We start from the raw sequence: 17,099 nt of genomic DNA, 5'->3' as shown, positions 1-17,099 counted from the left end.
GTACACAGTCTTGGGTTCATACCTATTGATTTTCTAATGCAAGGACACTGGTCAAGGGTACAAAAACTTCCCACTGAGAGTACCAGTCCTTAAACAAAAGTCAAAGGGATCATCCAAAATTGAAAGATAACTATCTTGAAAGAGTTCACGTTATAAGGTGGAAGTACAGAAACAGGAAGGAAATTACAGAGTTTACCAGATAAATAGGATGAATGATAGATATTTGAGGGACCAATTAATCTACTACTGGTATATACTCTGCCTATCCTTTGTCTCATTGTGTGCCAATGTCTACCACCTCCCCTCTGGCCTTGGATCCTGTTCACTCACCTGCACAGAGAAGAAGGGGCCCACGATGTGTACAGTCGTCTCTTCTGAGGTGGTGGAGCCCTGCTGGGGAAGCTTAATGACTGAGCCTGTCTGCCGCTGGAGGTCACGCACATTCTGACCTCCCTTGCCAATTATGCGGCCTACCTGTAGAGTAAATGCTGAGGTTAGTGTGGGGGATGAGTGAGGCTAAGTAGGCCAAGGAATAGAAGGAGAAGGAAGAGGAGGAATCAATGAATCAAAGGGAGTCAGTCTGCAAGCAAATAAGGAATAGAAGGAGCAGATATCTATGAATAAAAGGGAGAACAGTCTGCTTGCACTCATTTAACTGTATCAGACATGAATGTGTGAACTCTCCGGAATGAACAAATGCAAGAGCAAAGAAATAAAAGATAAGCAAGCCACTTAATTAATCTGATGCCTAACACAGGATGCTTTAAATCTCAACTGACTTCCAAAAATCTAACACAAGGAAGCCACAGAACTAATATGAAGTAAAGGGCAGAAAATCAGGTAATAGGGACAAGACTGAGAGCTTACTTGACTGGACGGCACCACGATCTCCACTGTTAGCCTCACATCCTCCACCCCGACGCCGTAGCCTTCTTCTCGGAGCTTCTCAAATATCAAAAACTGAGCCTGAAAGAGAGAAGAAAATAGTTCAAAATATCAAGTGAAACCTGATCTAACTTCGTATTAGCCTTGCATCATGAAGGGAATACATAATGTGCCTTCCTCTCACAGCTTCTCATATGCCAAAAACTGTGACTGTAAGAGACGGGAATGCTGTGAGTGAAGCCTGATCTGACTTGACACCAGCAGGTAAGGGAGCTCAAATTATGGAAAAACAAAACAATAACAGTGCAATAACGGACTTAAATTCATAACAACAGAACAACACCAGACTACTACTACTACCACCACCACCACAACCACCACCACCAACAACAACAACAAACTTCCAATAAGCATAAAGACAAATATCAACAAGACTACTACCATCCACCTTCCACTGATGGAACATAATGAAAGCCAAGCAACATTAGACTTTGAACCATCAAACCATCACCATCACCACCACCACCTTTCCTACAAGCCCAAAAATACTTAATTGAACTACAAGACCATTACCACCACCCACTTCCAATAAGCCAAGTAAAACCAACATCAAACAACACTAGACTTCAAACCAAAACACCACCACCACCACCACCACCACCAATCCAATAAGCCCAATAAAACCCCAACATCAAACAACACTATAGTCCGACTAAAATATGAAGGCCGCTGATAGGAGAGACCTATCGGGGGGCTGCAGCGTCTCCAAACGTCACAGCCCCAATTATAGGATTAACACTGAAGTGTGGAGAAACGCCCATCTCTCCCGCTCTCTCTCTCTCTCTCTCTGGCTTGTTACTACTTCCTACTGTTTCTTATTACTATATAGTTCTCTCATGCACGTGTGTGTGTGTGTGTGTGTGTGTGTGTGTGTGTGTGTGTGTGTGTAATCCTGCTTGGACGAGTCTCAACAGTTTACGTATTGGTTCTCCTGTGACGCGGCACACACACACACACACACACACACACACACACACACACACACACACACACACACACACACACACACACACACACATAGCAACCTGATAGCAATATACAGAGTGATGATTGGCATGGAAAAAATGGATAGGGAAGATCTGTGTATGTGGAATGGAAGAATGTCGAGGGGCATGGGCAAACTAAAATGGCCACTTATAGGAGAGATGTATAGCTTCTCTCTCTCTCTCTCAATTACACACACACACACACACACACACACACTCTCTCTCTCTCTCTCTCTCTAAAATAGACAAGTAGACATGCATCTTTTTTGTTGTTTTATTTTACTCTTTTTCCACACCACCCAAGAGGTAAGAGATAAGGTGCGTTATTTTTATAGAGGTTTTACCCTGTAGGCATAATCCTCTCTCAGTTAATTAATCAGACAGTTCTTCGTCAGAAGTGTTCTCCACATTGATAATAAAAGAATCCTCTAAGCAGAACTTGTTGACGCTGTAAATAATTTATTTCTCTCGACTATGAAGGTTGCAATGGCGAGTAGCGCGGACAAGATATTCATCTTCCATCCTGAGCGACAAGGAGGGGAGGAGTGACTGATTTGACCTGGGGATTATCAGCGGTCAGGGAGGTTGATCTCACCCATGTCCAACCTTGAAAAGTAGCAATGCTGGAGAGCAGTGGTGCTACATTTTGTGGTATCTATACAAAATCATTGTCTTCATTACACTAAAACAATATTCAAAGCTCTCTATACATCCTTAAGATGTAAGCTAATAATGAGATCGAAACATGTGCTACAATGCTTGGCGACGCCGCAACCGGGGAATTCCCGTTAGGTCTCCCCCCTCAGCGGCCTTCATATTTGAGTCGGACTATAGACTTCAAACCACAAAAACACCACCACCACCACCACCATCACCACCACCCACCTTCCACTGAGCCTCGGGGGACCCTACGATGGTGACTTTCCGTTCAGACTGCTCTGTGGGTCGCCCTTCGTCCTCCAGTGGTGCTATTTTAACCGATGCCCCACTAAACCTGATGATGTTGCGGATGTGGGAGCCTTTGGTGCCGATGATGGCGCCCACTGCTGAGTTGGGGATGTACAAATATGCCGTCTCCTGCAGGGGTGAGATGAAAAATTGTGAGCCAGAGAGGGAAAGAGAGAAAAAGGGGAATATGCCGGAGCGAATTGGGAGAATTTGTGAACCAGAGAGGTCAGGGGTGAGAGGAGGATTTATGAGATAGAGAAGGTAAAAGTAAGAGGGTTATGCTGTTTCCTGCAGGGGTGAGATGGAAAGTATTGAGCCAGAGGGAATACATGTACAGGGGTGAGGTAGCATTTGTAAACCTGAGAGAGAGAGAGAGAGAGAGAGAGAGAGAGAGAGAGAGAGAGAGAGAGAGAGAGAGAGAGAGAGAGAGAGAGAGAGAGAGAGAGAGAGAGAGAGAGAGAGAGAGAGAGAGAGAGAGAGAGAGAGAGTATATAGGTATTCAGAAATGGTTCGCTCACCCACTATTATTTTCAAAGGCCACAAAGATGAGTAGTCAAGATTTCAAGGGTGTTTCTCCAGTTCATGACGTAGAAATTTTTGCAATCACTATGTACAACCACACAAACACTCTTGAAAACCCTGTGTGACTTGACATTGAGGCTTTTGAAAGTAGCAGTGTGCAGATAAGTGTTTCAGAATATAGGCCATACCTCTTAAACACTACCACTTCCATATCTCAAGAATCACCACAAGCAAATCTATGACCCTTCCAAACTCACATATGCCTTAAAACAATCCCAATTCTTTCAACACATATACAAAAAAATTAATCAAATCACAACTCAAGCAAATTTACAAGCACACTAAACTCACATACCCCTAAAAACAACGCCAATTCTTTCACACAACCAAAAAAAATCACTATCACACACTAAGATTCTTTAGCACACTAGACCCCAGACACACAAAACATCAAGACAGAGCAACACACCTCTTCGCCACCCACCTCAGCTGCCTCCGAGCCATGATAGCCCTGTTGGCTGGAGATGGGTGTGGGATAGAGAGGAGGATAGGAGGTTGGTGAGGAGCCATACATGCCCATCCCGGCCCCGGCTGCACCCCCGCCGCCGCCGCGTGGAAGGCCGAACCCCACAGTGGACATCATGGCCATGGGGTGCAGGCCAGGGAACATGGCACTTTGCGGGGCGAAGGCTTGGAGGTCACTCTCATAACTGGACCTCAATCTGGCGCTGATCATGTTCTCTGCCATGGCAATGTCCTCTATGCTTCCCTGGGGACAAAATATATGGTGAAAATCTTGTTTACTCTATGGTAAGTTAATCTATTTATAAAGGTGTTCTTCTATAGGGTTAAAATCTTAAACTTTTTAATCTATGACAAAATTAATAGTGATGTTTTTATGTATCCCTGGGGACACAAAATACAGGGTGAAAATCAAAATTACTCTATAATGGTGATGTCTTCTATGGGGTGACAATCTTTAATTCTTTACTCTATGACAAAATTAATAGCGATTTTTAATGCTTCCTGTGGTTACAAAAAACACAATGAAAATCTAGTTTACTCTATGACAAATTAATTAATAATGGATGTCTTCAATGAGGTGAAAAATCTTGAACTTTTTACTCTATGACAAAATTAATAGCAATTTTTAATGCTTCCCTGGGGTCACAAAAAACACAATGAAAATCTAGTTTACTCTATGATAAATTAATTAATAATAGTGATGTCTTCTATGGGGTGAAAAATCTTGAACTCTTTACTCTATGACAGAATTAGTAGTGATGTTTTCTATGCTTCCCTGGGGTCATAAAGAATAGGGTGAAAATTTGGACACTTTACTCTACAATACAATCAATCTGGCATGATGATGTCTATTGTGGAGTGAAAACTTTGAACTCTTTACGCGATGACAAAATAAATCGCATTTCCCTGTTGGCAAAAAAAATTGGATGAAAATCTTAACCTCTTTACTCCATGGTAAATTAACCTGACATAGTGATTTCTATACTGCCCAGGAAAAAAAAAAAAAAAAAAAAAAAAAAAAAATATATATATATATATATATATATATATATATATATATATATATATATATATATAAATAAATAAAATAAAATTTAAATAAAAAAACTGAAAAATTTAAACTCTTTACTGTATGACAAAATTAACTTGCCATAGCAATGCCTTTTATGTTTCCCTGTAGACACAAAAAATGTTTAAATTTTGCACTCTGAATTCTAAGTTAATGTGGTTTTAGTAATTTTATAATGGCAATGTCCTGAGATTTGTGGATATTTTTTTTGCAAGTGCAGGAAGGGCAAAGCAAATAAAATGCCACTTTCTCTCTCTCTCTCTCTATTTTTCTGAACTAAACATTACATACAAATGAACATAAAAAGATCAATTTCTAAGCTAAACAATCACTGTCTTGGGTCATTTATCTGGACACTACTCTCTCTCTCTCTCTCAGTACCTTTATGGTAATGATGCGTTCCAAATTGAAGCTATTGATGTCATTGATGCTAGAGACTGTTATCTTGGTGGAGGTGTCGTCCATTATTTTCTTGATGGTTGTCCCTCCCTTGCCAATGATGCGCCCAATGAGGTTGTTGTGAGCAAGAATCTTCAGGGGAACCTCTCTGTGGAAGAGATGTGTGGGTTTGTAAGGTTACCAATACTGATTAATCCTTTACTATGATATGTAATGATTCACAGCAACAGAAAAAAAAAAAAAAAAAAAAAAAAAGTGTGGTATCTTTATCAGCACTCACAAGAAAGAAGGGTTTAAAAGACTATATTTCTAAATTTCTAGGCATTATGTAATGATTCATAGCACTAGAAGTTAATATCTGGTATCTTCATCAGCACCTAAGAGGGTTTAAGAATTGTTTATTTTGTAATTTCTAGGCAGTAGCTGTAGAATAAACAGTGTATCAGAGTGGTGAGTGATTAAAAGTGTGCCAAATACCAGTGAAAGAATAAAAAAATTGCTCTTGTTAAGCAGGGTAAGTTATTGGAGATGAATGTTGAGTCTGGTATGTTCAGTTATTTGCTTAAGTATGTTGTGAATGATCTGTAGTGTTTCTAATCTAGTGGTAGGAAATGTTATCAATGACGTGCACAGTTTTCGCCGAGTTCATAGTCTGTAATTAAATAATGGAAAAAAAATTATAAATGAAATGTAGTTTTGATTGCCTCTGTAAAAATGTTTGATTTTATAAAAGGAATGCCAGGAAGATATACACAAAGTTATCAATAGTGATAATAGAAATAATAATAGACCATACAAAGATAACTTGAATGGAAGATATACATGAAAATAAAGACATGAAAGTAATACAACCTCAATATATAAGAACATAATAATCACATCTCTGAAAGCTGGCAAACTCACACCCAAGACTTTTACCACAACAGAACATGAAAATAAGAATACAAGTTGCAAGAAAAGTAAAACACAAACATAAAAACCTGAAAGTAATAAAACTCTAACATCTGTGAACAACTTATAGTCTCTGAAGGCTGGCACACAATAACCCAAGACTTTCACCACACAGAGAATAGGAGAAAAAAGACATATTGCAATAGGAAAAATAAGACATATCAATAATAAAAATACCTATAAACTAACAAGGCACTAAAAGAATACACAGTTATGAGAGGCCTCAGTCAACATTCACACACACAGCAACACAACACACAAGAATAAAAAATACTAAAATACATAAGTCAAATCAAATCAAATAAACAAATAAATAAATAAACACCCAAGACACTCAAACCTTAAAGAACACAGTTATGAGAAGCTTGAGTCAACATTCACACATACAGCAACACAACACACGAGAATAATGGAAAAAAAAAAAAATAAATAAATAAATAAATAAATAATAATATTAATAAAAAATAAATAAATAAATAAATAAATAAACAATAATAATAAATAAATAAATAAATTCCCATGACATTTAAACCTTAGAGAACACAAAGTTATGAGAAGATTCAGTCAACATTCTCACACACACACACACACACACACAGCATCACAACGCAACACACGAACCCCTTATTGGTGTTGTCAGCCTCTTCCTGCATCACTTCCAGAATGCGCTTGCAGGCATTAGTGCAGTTTTCAGGATTCCCGTAAATGGTGATCGCTTTCTCCAAGGAGCCGGCGTTATCCTTTCTATGGACATCAACTCGAGCCCTTGTCTGTTGAAGGGAATAGCTGGTGAGTGGCTGGTCCTGTTACCTTATCTTTCATTCACCTATTGTGTTCTTATGTGACAAGTAAATGACCAACCACAGAGATATATATAACCTATGGACATCAACTCTAGCCTTTGTCTGTTGAGGAGAACATCTGGTGAGTGGCTGGTACTTACCTTACCCTACACTCTACTTTCTATATTTATACGAGGAGTACAGGTGTAAATAACTAACCACAGAGATTCAACCTATGGACATCAACTCTAGCCTTTGTTGTGGGGAATGGCTGGTCTTGCTAGCTTATCCTACACTCTGTTGTCTGTATCTATATGACAAGTACAGGTGTATATTTAACCTAAGTGATTCTGGTATTATAGTTCTGACTGGTTCTGTTAGCTTACCCTATATTCAGCTATTGCCTATACTGTCTTTGTGTGAGAGGTAGAGGTGAATAGAACTAACCAGAAATATTTAACCTAAGTGGTCCTAGGTATTATAGCAGCAGCTCTGACTGGTTCTGTTAGCTTTCCCTACACTAAGCTATTGTTTGCATGGTTGCTGTGCTTATCTGACATGTGTAGGTGAACTTACACTTGACTATCTCGAGAAATATTCAACTTATGTGATTCTGATAATGTTAGAAGCACCTCTGACTCGTTCTTTCAATTTTTCCTGCACTGTGTACATCATTGTCTAGGTTCTATGAATACTGTGTTCATCTGACATGTACAAGTGATGTACACTATTCAAATCCTGAGAAATATTCATCATTTTAGTACTTAAAAAGTATCTCGTGTAACTATTATCTGTGTATCAACATGTACAGCTCCTATGGATACTGTGCTGATCTGGTATGAATAGGAGTGAATAAATGCATGAATAACTTATACTTAACATAGATTCTAGTTATTGCAGAGGCATGAGGCACTTGAAGGCAGGTACCTGTTGTGTGATTGTCCTTATCGTGGCCCCCTGGCGTCCTATGATCGCTCCAACCATTTCACTCAACACAAGGATACGGAGAGGGAAGTCTGTGTGGCGCTGGGAGGGAGAGGCTGCCCCTGGACCTCCCATAGGGCCCGCTCCCATGGATCCCCCGCCTGCTGCTCCCCGCGGGCCCCTCCGGCGGTCCATCAGACGGTCCACACGCAGGATGCCTCCCGCTAGGTTGATGCCGTTCAGTCGCTGTGCTGCCTCTCGCGCCGCCTCTAAAGATTCGTAGGTCACATGCACCACCTGCAGTACAGACGTAGAGCATCACCTCACTGCTCCACAAAACCACAGGGAGTTATACATGATTAAATAACTGAAAGAATACTAAGGTTGAAATCAAAAGACATTGAGGTATGAAAAGAAGTCACAATATTTCTTCACAATGTTGTCATGTTTCCTGGGTGAAGGATTTCTTTTTGTTAAGATGTTTTCCTCCCTCTATCTGTCCTTGCTCTTTCTCCTCCACCCTTTCCCCTTACTCATCTAAAACCACAAAGAAGCTGCAATAAGCCATCAGGCCTACACGTGGCAGTCCTTGCATAAATCATACCAACCTACTTCCATCTCAACCCAATCATGTAACTCAGCTGTGCAAGATGATTTCAGTCAGTCACTAATGCAAAGGTAGTCTTTTTCCACCTGACAACCCCATCCATGTAACTTTAAAGCACAAGATCCCTCCAGTCAGTCACTAATGCCAGGGTGGTTAAACTGATGTAGCTAGTCATTCAAATCTGTCAAGTCTGTCCAAGCATGCACTGAAGAATGACACCCTACTACATTTTTCAGCCCTCAGAGAACAGGAGTGGTTAGACAGATGTAGCAAGTCATTCAAATCTGTCAGTCTGTCCAAGCATGCACTAAAGAATGACACCCTATTACATTTTTCAGCCCTCAGAGAACTAAACACAGCTCCCAATCAATAATATTTCCTGGCCCATTGAGAGGAACTTGAAGAAATGTCACCTGTCAGTTAGGCCTCAAGATAATCATACCCCAGCTACAGTTTCATCCTGCCGGGGGAGAAGTAATAAAGAGCACATGACAACCCTGTAATTTGGGGAGGTATAACAAAAGGCCTTCATTCCATGTTGCTTCTTTATGTAAAATTCAATTAAGATCACCACTGCACTTCAGGTTTGGGGTGAGATCAATTTGGACTGTCAGGGAAAAGACATTAATTTGTAGGAGTGTGGTGTGGGTCTATCTGCTACATTTCCTCTCTCTCTCTCTCTCTCTCTCTCTCTCTCTCTCTCTCTCTCTCTTGCTATTCTTACACATACTCAGGTAGATAGCAAAGAGCACCTTTTCAATGTGAATGAATCTTGGTAAGTAAAAGTCTAACCATAAAGTTTTAGATGAGTTTGTAGTGTCTGTATTCAATAATGGGACAAAAAATTATGCATGACATGCACAGAAAGATATCCACAGTTATCAAAATAAACATAACAAAAAGTAGAGCATAAAAAGAAAGACAAGAATGGAAGACATATTCAGTTTTACAACTTGTAATTTTATTTAATCATATTCTTTACAAACTCAGGAAACAAGAGAACTTTTACAATAAAATAAATGAAAGTTAAGTAAAAATGAAAGCCATTTTCTTTTACTAATGTGCATACTATTCTTTTTTTTTTTTTTTCTTCCCTCCACAACGTAGTGTTTGGCAGCATTTTAAGATGTCCATAAACATGAGGTGCAATGCTGCCAAGAGGTGCATATGCTTGCCAAGACTAAGCACAGCAATGCAGCACACACAACCATTAGCAGCTGCTGGTGCCTGGTGTGCTGTCTCACTCCGGGACACACACTGGCTAAATATACACCTTTGCATCCTACACCAAGTACCTCCAAATAAAGACGCAAGTAAGTGGAAAGCATAGAAGGTTACCGAGTTAAATAGTATCACAGCGAATCGCAGGTAGTTACATTTTTACTCCCGTTTACAATTACAGTATCACCCAGAATCACCGCTTTTTAACTACAAACGCACATTACTGACTTACCCACACAATATTGATACGTGTTAATGAGCCACATCAAGTAAGGTCAACTAAGCACAAGCCGCGTAACCACGGAGGCAGGTCGAGGCAATCACGGTCATGTTAACTCAATACTTTTTTTTTCTTCTATATATTATTCCTGGCTACGTATAAACAAATAATGAACACAGTAGGGGTCATGGTATTAATTCTTTCACTGGTCTAATCACTTTGCTCACAGTGAAGAGAATAAGGAGAGGAAAAGTTAATCATGGTCATGTCAACTCGCATACTTTCTCAACATTACTCCTGGCTATGTATAGAGAAACAGACAATAAACACAGCAGGGGTCATGGTATTAATCCTTTCACTGGTCTACTCATTTCACTTACTATGAAGAGAATAAGTAGAGGAAGAGAGAATGTTACGTACCAAGAATGAATGGCAAAAAAACATCTTACACGAAAAGTAGACAATTAACTTACTTTCAAGAATTATGAGGTAGCGAAACTAAACTTACAAATAAACAAAGAAATACATACAAAAAAATAAACACAAAGAGATAACCACAAGAAAATAAAAATAAAAAAAACACCGTCCACCTAAATCATTTCCAAGGACGGTTTCCATGCCCTAACACAGCCATACCCATCTCACCCTCTATTTCTCCCCCTTTCTAGCTCCACATACCAGGTAGTAGGGCGACACATATTCCAGGGACGGTGGGGAGTGTTTGTATCGGGTTGGGGAGTAAGAGCAGCTTGGTGGGGAGCAATTTTCTTGCCCCTGTATTGCGTCCACGTGATTCAAGTTCGCCATGGTTCGCGTCTGCTGCCGTCTAGCTAACCAATGGCTGATCCTACTTCAGAGTTTTTATATTATCTTTACTATTAGGCATGTGGTTTGTGACATTAATGCATTTATAAGTTTAAAAAATTCCATGCTTTCGTTTTTTATTGGTAAAGTTTGTTGTATATGGATATTTGTTTGATTGTTTCCTGTGGTATGATTTGAGGCAAGTGGCTAGATGGCTGTCTTCACTTAGGGCTTACGGAATGCAGTGGTGGTGTTATCAGTATAGTTTATGAAAGGTTTTAATATTTATGTCTTTAAACACCTAAGCTTTTATTCTCGTTCATTCCACTTAAATTCATTCGTATATCAACATCATTTGATATCTTACCGGTCTTCAACCAAGGTCTTTCCATATTGACTTCCACAGCCTGTCTATATACTTACCCTTTTTCTATGTGGCCACACTATGGTAGACAAACCAAAAGTGCAATATACGTGGTGGACTTCCTCTCGAGTATTTCAGCTTTGTAAAGATTTTAACTAAGTGCCAAAAAGGTTCGGTTCTTATAGTGAAGCAAGGCACTGAACCTCATGAATAGTGTCTCGTAGCTTCCCCACATTCAGTTACCTTATAAATAATCGCCTTATAAATCCTTGGGAGAGACGACTATGCGAGATAGGGTTAGGAAAAGAATATTTAGAATTAATTTATATTTTTCTAAATTATGAAACACATACCGAATCGGCTCCGTTACAAACACAAATACCTTGCCAGCATCGTAGGGAGTCTATTTGAGATAAACACACTTAGAAAAAAACAGAAAAACACGCTGAATGAACCAACTTTACTTCCCACTACCTGACCATTAAGAAACAAAAACCAGTCACGGTCAAGGTCGAGTTATATGGCAGAATCCCACTTTTTTTGCACCAAGTTTACGCTGCTGATTCGAACACAGCACCGAGACTTGAATGGATCTTGAAACCTCGCACCTTGACACAAAACAATAGACAAAAAATAGAACGCTTACTATATGAAAAAGAAAATAATAATAATAATAAAATAAAATAAATAAATACATAAAAAGTAAGACATAGACGGATAGCTAGACAAATAAAAGAAATAAAATGGATCTTGAAATCTCGCACCTTGATGCAAAGCAGTAGAGAAAAATAGAATGCTAACTGTAATAAAAAAAGACGATAATAAAAAAAGACAGATAGATAGATAGATGTAGATAATAGATAGGTAAATAGATAAGTAAATAAAATGGATCTTAGATGGATGGATAGATAGATAGATAGATAGAGAGAGATAGACAGATGTAGATTATAGATAGGTAAATAGATAAGTAAATAAAATGGATCTTGAAACCTTACACCTTGACACGAAGCAATTGGGAAATACAATGATTATATACTACATGAAAAAAAAAAACGATAAAAAAGAAAACTAGATAAATAAAACGATACGTATGAAAAACTGATAAATGAATAAAAAAGATAAATAGATCAATAACTATGAAAAAGATGATACATAAAAAAAATGGAAAAAAATAGAACGTGAACTATGAAAACAGACGATAAGTATATAAAAAAAAAAAGATAAATAGATCGATAGATAGACCTAGATTATAGATAGCAAAAGATTAAGGATAAATAGGTCGATAGATAGATGTCGATTATAGATAGCAAAATAGACGACTAAAATAAATAAAAGGATACATTTTTTTTTAGCCCTTAGGATACAACAGAAGTACATCTAAAGTAAGCAACACTAGATAGCACAGACGAAGGTTCCTCCCCACCAAACATCACAAAAAAATAAAAATAAATAAATAAATAAATAGAAATAAAACAAAAATGAGCTAATCTATCTTACCCTACCCATCTCTTTACTCCCTTCACTTTTTTACCATCTAGAGATTTGTTACATTTCTATTTTTCTTATCCCAGCCCACTCATACCCCACGCCCGCACGCCCATTAAGCCTCAAAGCATAACCAACCCACCGTCCGCCCAGCCCGGCCCCGCCCCGCACCCGCCCACGGATGTTGCAAAGCCTGGTGGCAAACAGAAAATGGGCTGAGAGAGTCGCTCCAGACTGAACACACATAGGCTGTATTGACTCTCTCTCTCTCTCTCTCTCTCTCTCTCTCTCTCTCTCTCTCTGTACGTGTGTGTGTGTGTGTGTGTGTGTGTGTGTGTGTGTGTGTGTGTGTCGTTTATTCTCTTACATTTATGCAACTTTCATTGGGTGTATGTCTGTCTGTATGTCTGTGCGTGTGTGTCTGTTTAGGCCCTATACCTGAGTCTCTGTTTATGTCTGTCTGTCTGTCTGTCTGTCAGTCTGAATCTTTCTCTTATCCAGCTGTTAATAAGACTATTATGAGAGAGAGAGAGAGAGAGAGAGAGAGAGAGAGAGAGAGAGAGAGAGAGAGAGAGAGATGCATGATCTGTATCTATATATAGTAACCCAACTCAACAGACCAAACCCGAACCGTCCTGAACTAAAGACTAATCTAAACATGGTCATCAGTATTAAAGAAAGAAAATTGCAAAAAAAAAAAAAAAAAAAAAAAAAATACAAATAAAAGTAGAAAAAATAAATAAATAAAATCAGCATCCTTAACAAGTAACCTAACCTAACACAGACCCATACAGACGTAAAGTAAATAGACTCAACCCAAACCGTTTCGAACTGAAGACTAACCTGTGTATGGCCGTCCCTCGAGGCGTACTTCTCGCACTTCTCCACCGCCCCGACGCTCTCCAGGATTTGATTGAGCTCCTCTTGTCGGGCGTCAACAGGCACTCCGCTCACCCTCACTCGCGTCTCTAGCCTGCCGGGGAGAGGAAAGAACACGAATTAACTAGAAGAAAGCCACGAGTTTTGATTTTGGGTGTTATGAGGGAAACTAGAAAATATAAATAAAAATGGAATAGAAACAAGAGAATTACAAAGAGGAAAGAACATGAATTAAGTAAAAGAAAGCCACGAGATTTGATTTTTGGTGACGAAAGATTGAGAAACGTTAGATTTTTGGGGGATTATGAAGGAAACGAGAAAAAAGAATATAGAAGTGATAGAAACAACAAGCGGTTTACATAGAGGAAACATAAATTACTATAAGAAAGCCACGAAGGATGATTTTTAAGGGTGAAAGACTAGGAAACGCTAGATTTTTTTGGGAATTAAGAGAGAAACGAGAAAAAAAATATAAACAGGATAGAAACAAACGAATTAATAGAGGAAAGAACATGAATTACCAAAGAAAAGCCACGAGGTTTGATTTTATGAGGGTGACAGATTGGGAAAGATTAGATATTTTAGAGGGTTGTGAAGAAAACGAGGAAAATAATATAAATGGGACAGAAACAACAAGCGAATGAAATAGAGAAAAGAATGCAAATTAACTAGAAAGCCACGAGAGAAGATTTTTGAGATGAAAGACTGAGAAGCGTTAGAATTTTTAGGAGTCATGAGAGAAACGACAAAAGAATTGGAATGAGACAGAAAACGAACGGATTACTAGGAGAGAAAAAGAGACGAGAGATGGTTTTTAAGACGTAGTAAGTTGGGAAAGAGCTTAGATGTGCTGTTCTTTTACTAGTGAGTTAGTAATGGGGGGGGGATGAATAACAGTTAAGGATGAAACAGAAAATACTACAAGAGACGAGGATTATGCCAGGAAAGAGACAGACGGCGGAGTTTTAAAGATGAGGGAAAGAAAAAGAGGAAAACAAACAAAATACGAGGAATTTAATAAACAGGAAAAACATAAAAAAATATAGGTAGAAAAAGATATGGAATTATTTATATAGACAGTGATAGGAGAGGAAAGTGAATAGAAGTGTTTTTGTGGATGAGAGAAAAGGACAAAATGATCATAGGGAAAAAAGAAGAAGAAGAAGAAGACGACTGTTAAAGAAGAAGATTGTTAAAGAAGAAGATTGTTAAAGAAGAAGCACAAGAACAAGAAGACTGGATTAAATAGACAGAAAGACTAGAAAGGCGGAGTTAAAGATTCACAGCACAACAGGCAACAGAAAACGGAGGGGAGACTGCGGTAAAGTGATGAGCGAGTGGCTGGAGCGAAGAGAGGAAAACAGCAAAGGCAAGGACGAATAAAAAGAAGAAAAAAAAAAACAAGAAAAACAAGACACGGAGGTGGAAACGATGCGTGGATGCCTTCGTACTGTGTTGCCTTGGTGGAAAACTACGTGTTAAGTGACGTGAAGAAACATTGTGTTGCTGCCCACTATTTTTCTTGCTTTTTTAACTTTTTTGTGCGTGTTTCAAGTTTTGTGGAGATGTTTTCATACCTCAGAGAGAGAGAGAGAGAGAGAGAGAGAGAGAGAGAGAGAGAGAGAGAGAGAGAGAGAATATGTAGAAAAAAAAATTAAACTTAAAGCTCATTATGTAGAAAATGAGAACTCTTTAATAAGTTTTAGTGAAGCATCAGCATAAAAAACGGGTGTGATGGATGCCAGACTTTGTGGAAACTGACGAAAGAAAACGAAAAGTAAGAAAAATAAAACGAAAAGATAATGAATATGGGAAACAATAAAAAAAACTCACACTGAAAATAAGATAGAACGAAGAGAAAAGAAAAAAAAATTAAAGAGAAAAGAACATACAAGTGAAATTAATACTTAAAAAAAAATAACGATGGATAATTAAATGTAACGAACAAATAGATAAATAAAATAAACGAGCTGAAAATACATAAATACAGAAATAACAACAGTAACAATAACAACAACAACAACAACAACAACAACAAACACCAACATTAAGTAAGGCAATAATACAATTTAAAACTACTGAGGATGTAGCAACAAGCACATTACAGAGGAGGAGGAAGGAAGGAAGGAAGGAGGAGGAGGAGGAGGAGGAGGAGGAGGAGGAGGAGGAGGAGGAGGAGGAGGAGGAGGAGGCAACTTGAGCACCGTCTTGACCTGTCCCCTTTAAAACATTTTCCTTACCTCCTCCTCCTCCTCCTCCTCCTCCTCCTCCTCCTCCTCCTCCTCCTCCTCCTCCTCCTCCTCCTCCTCGACCCCACCCCCCCTATCCAAGCCATCTACTTTAGAATTTTCCGAACCTTTCATTTCTTTGCTTCGTCTTTCCTTTTGGTACCTCGGCAACCGTAGAATTTCTTGCTTTCCAGCCACTTTTCTTTTCCCCCTTTATCAATTATTCGGCCATTGCTCGGGTCATTAAAAAAAAGGATTAAAAAAAAAGGAGAAAAAGAAAAAGACACCTATTCACTCACACAGGACGTTTTCATTTTAATTAGCGCCGGAAAGTATTAAAAAAGTGAAGTGAAATGAAAAAAAAATATATATTAAGTCGTTTTCTATTATTGGAGGAAAAGTATTCGTATCTTTTTTCTCTGGTTTGTTGTTTATGATTTTTTTTTTCTTTTTCTATATTTTTTTTATTGCGTACGTTAGTTTTTTTTTGATATAAAGTACGATACACTGACGTAATGAGTGTGTCTGGTACTTGATCTCTCTCTCTCTCTCTCTCTCTCTCTCTCTCTCTCTCTCTCTCAACATTTACAAACGTACGAGAATTTTCTTTTTTGTACGATATTCCAGACAAAACAATAAACAACACCTATCAGTCTCCGTTTTCTCTCTCTCTCTCTCTCTCTCTCTGATATTCACCTCAAAAAACATATCAAAGTACTCGTGTGGTTTCCTCTCTCTCTCTCTCTCTCTCTCTCTCTCTCTCTCTCTCTCTCTCCATCAGACACTTGCTTATGTTTCCCGCCAGAATAAAAAAAAAAAGGTTACATCACACACACACACACACACACACACACACACACACACACACACACACACACACACACACACACACACACACACACACACACACACACACGAGTCTCTAGCTGGCTGAGTCTATGATGCTGGCTTCAAGATTTTCCCTAGTTTTATAACCTATTTTTTCCCGCCGTTTTTCTCCACCAAGATTACATCACCGGCTCCTGTTACCGCCCTGGAAGAGAGAGAGAGAGAGAGAGAGAGAGAGAGTTACATCATACTCTCTCTCTCTCTCTCTCTCTCTCTCTCTCTCTCTCTCTCTCTCTCTCTCTCTCTCGTCACAATACTGGTGCTACACTCTCCCCTCCCCTCCCCCAACCCTTCACTGGTTCATTAGTAAATCTTTTATCTAAAACTACACTAGAAAGGCTTTTTATGGGTG

The 17,099-nt window shown here is 38.8% G+C and overlaps 1 protein-coding gene across 6 annotated transcripts in view; it reads right to left on the bottom strand.

The window, feature by feature from the left end:
• LOC123512431 (insulin-like growth factor 2 mRNA-binding protein 1) overlaps positions 1-17,099 on the bottom strand; it is a 163,085-nt gene that overhangs the window by 4,414 nt on the left and 141,572 nt on the right. For 4 of the 6 annotated variants that reach the window (XM_045268841.1, XM_045268845.1, XM_045268844.1 and 1 more), the window contains 8 exons: positions 13,596-13,725; positions 8,055-8,348; positions 6,967-7,115; positions 5,377-5,542; positions 3,871-4,170; positions 2,817-3,008; positions 868-966; positions 331-474 (listed from right to left, as the gene is read on the bottom strand). In XM_045268841.1, coding sequence (XP_045124776.1) covers positions 331-474; positions 868-966; positions 2,817-3,008; positions 3,871-4,170; positions 5,377-5,542; positions 6,967-7,115; positions 8,055-8,348; positions 13,596-13,725 — 1,474 coding nt within the window. Of the gene's footprint in view, positions 1-330; positions 475-867; positions 967-2,816; positions 3,009-3,870; positions 4,171-5,376; positions 5,543-6,966; positions 7,116-8,054; positions 8,349-10,777; positions 10,922-13,595; positions 13,726-17,099 lie in introns of those variants that run through there. The other 2 variants (XM_045268842.1, XM_045268846.1) reach the window with 2 other exon arrangements.

This window comes from Portunus trituberculatus, chromosome 33 (assembly GCF_017591435.1).
Source record: "Portunus trituberculatus isolate SZX2019 chromosome 33, ASM1759143v1, whole genome shotgun sequence".
Classification (NCBI taxonomy): Eukaryota; Metazoa; Arthropoda; class Malacostraca; order Decapoda; family Portunidae; genus Portunus; species Portunus trituberculatus.
This window is presented reverse-complemented; position numbering and strand designations above follow the sequence as displayed.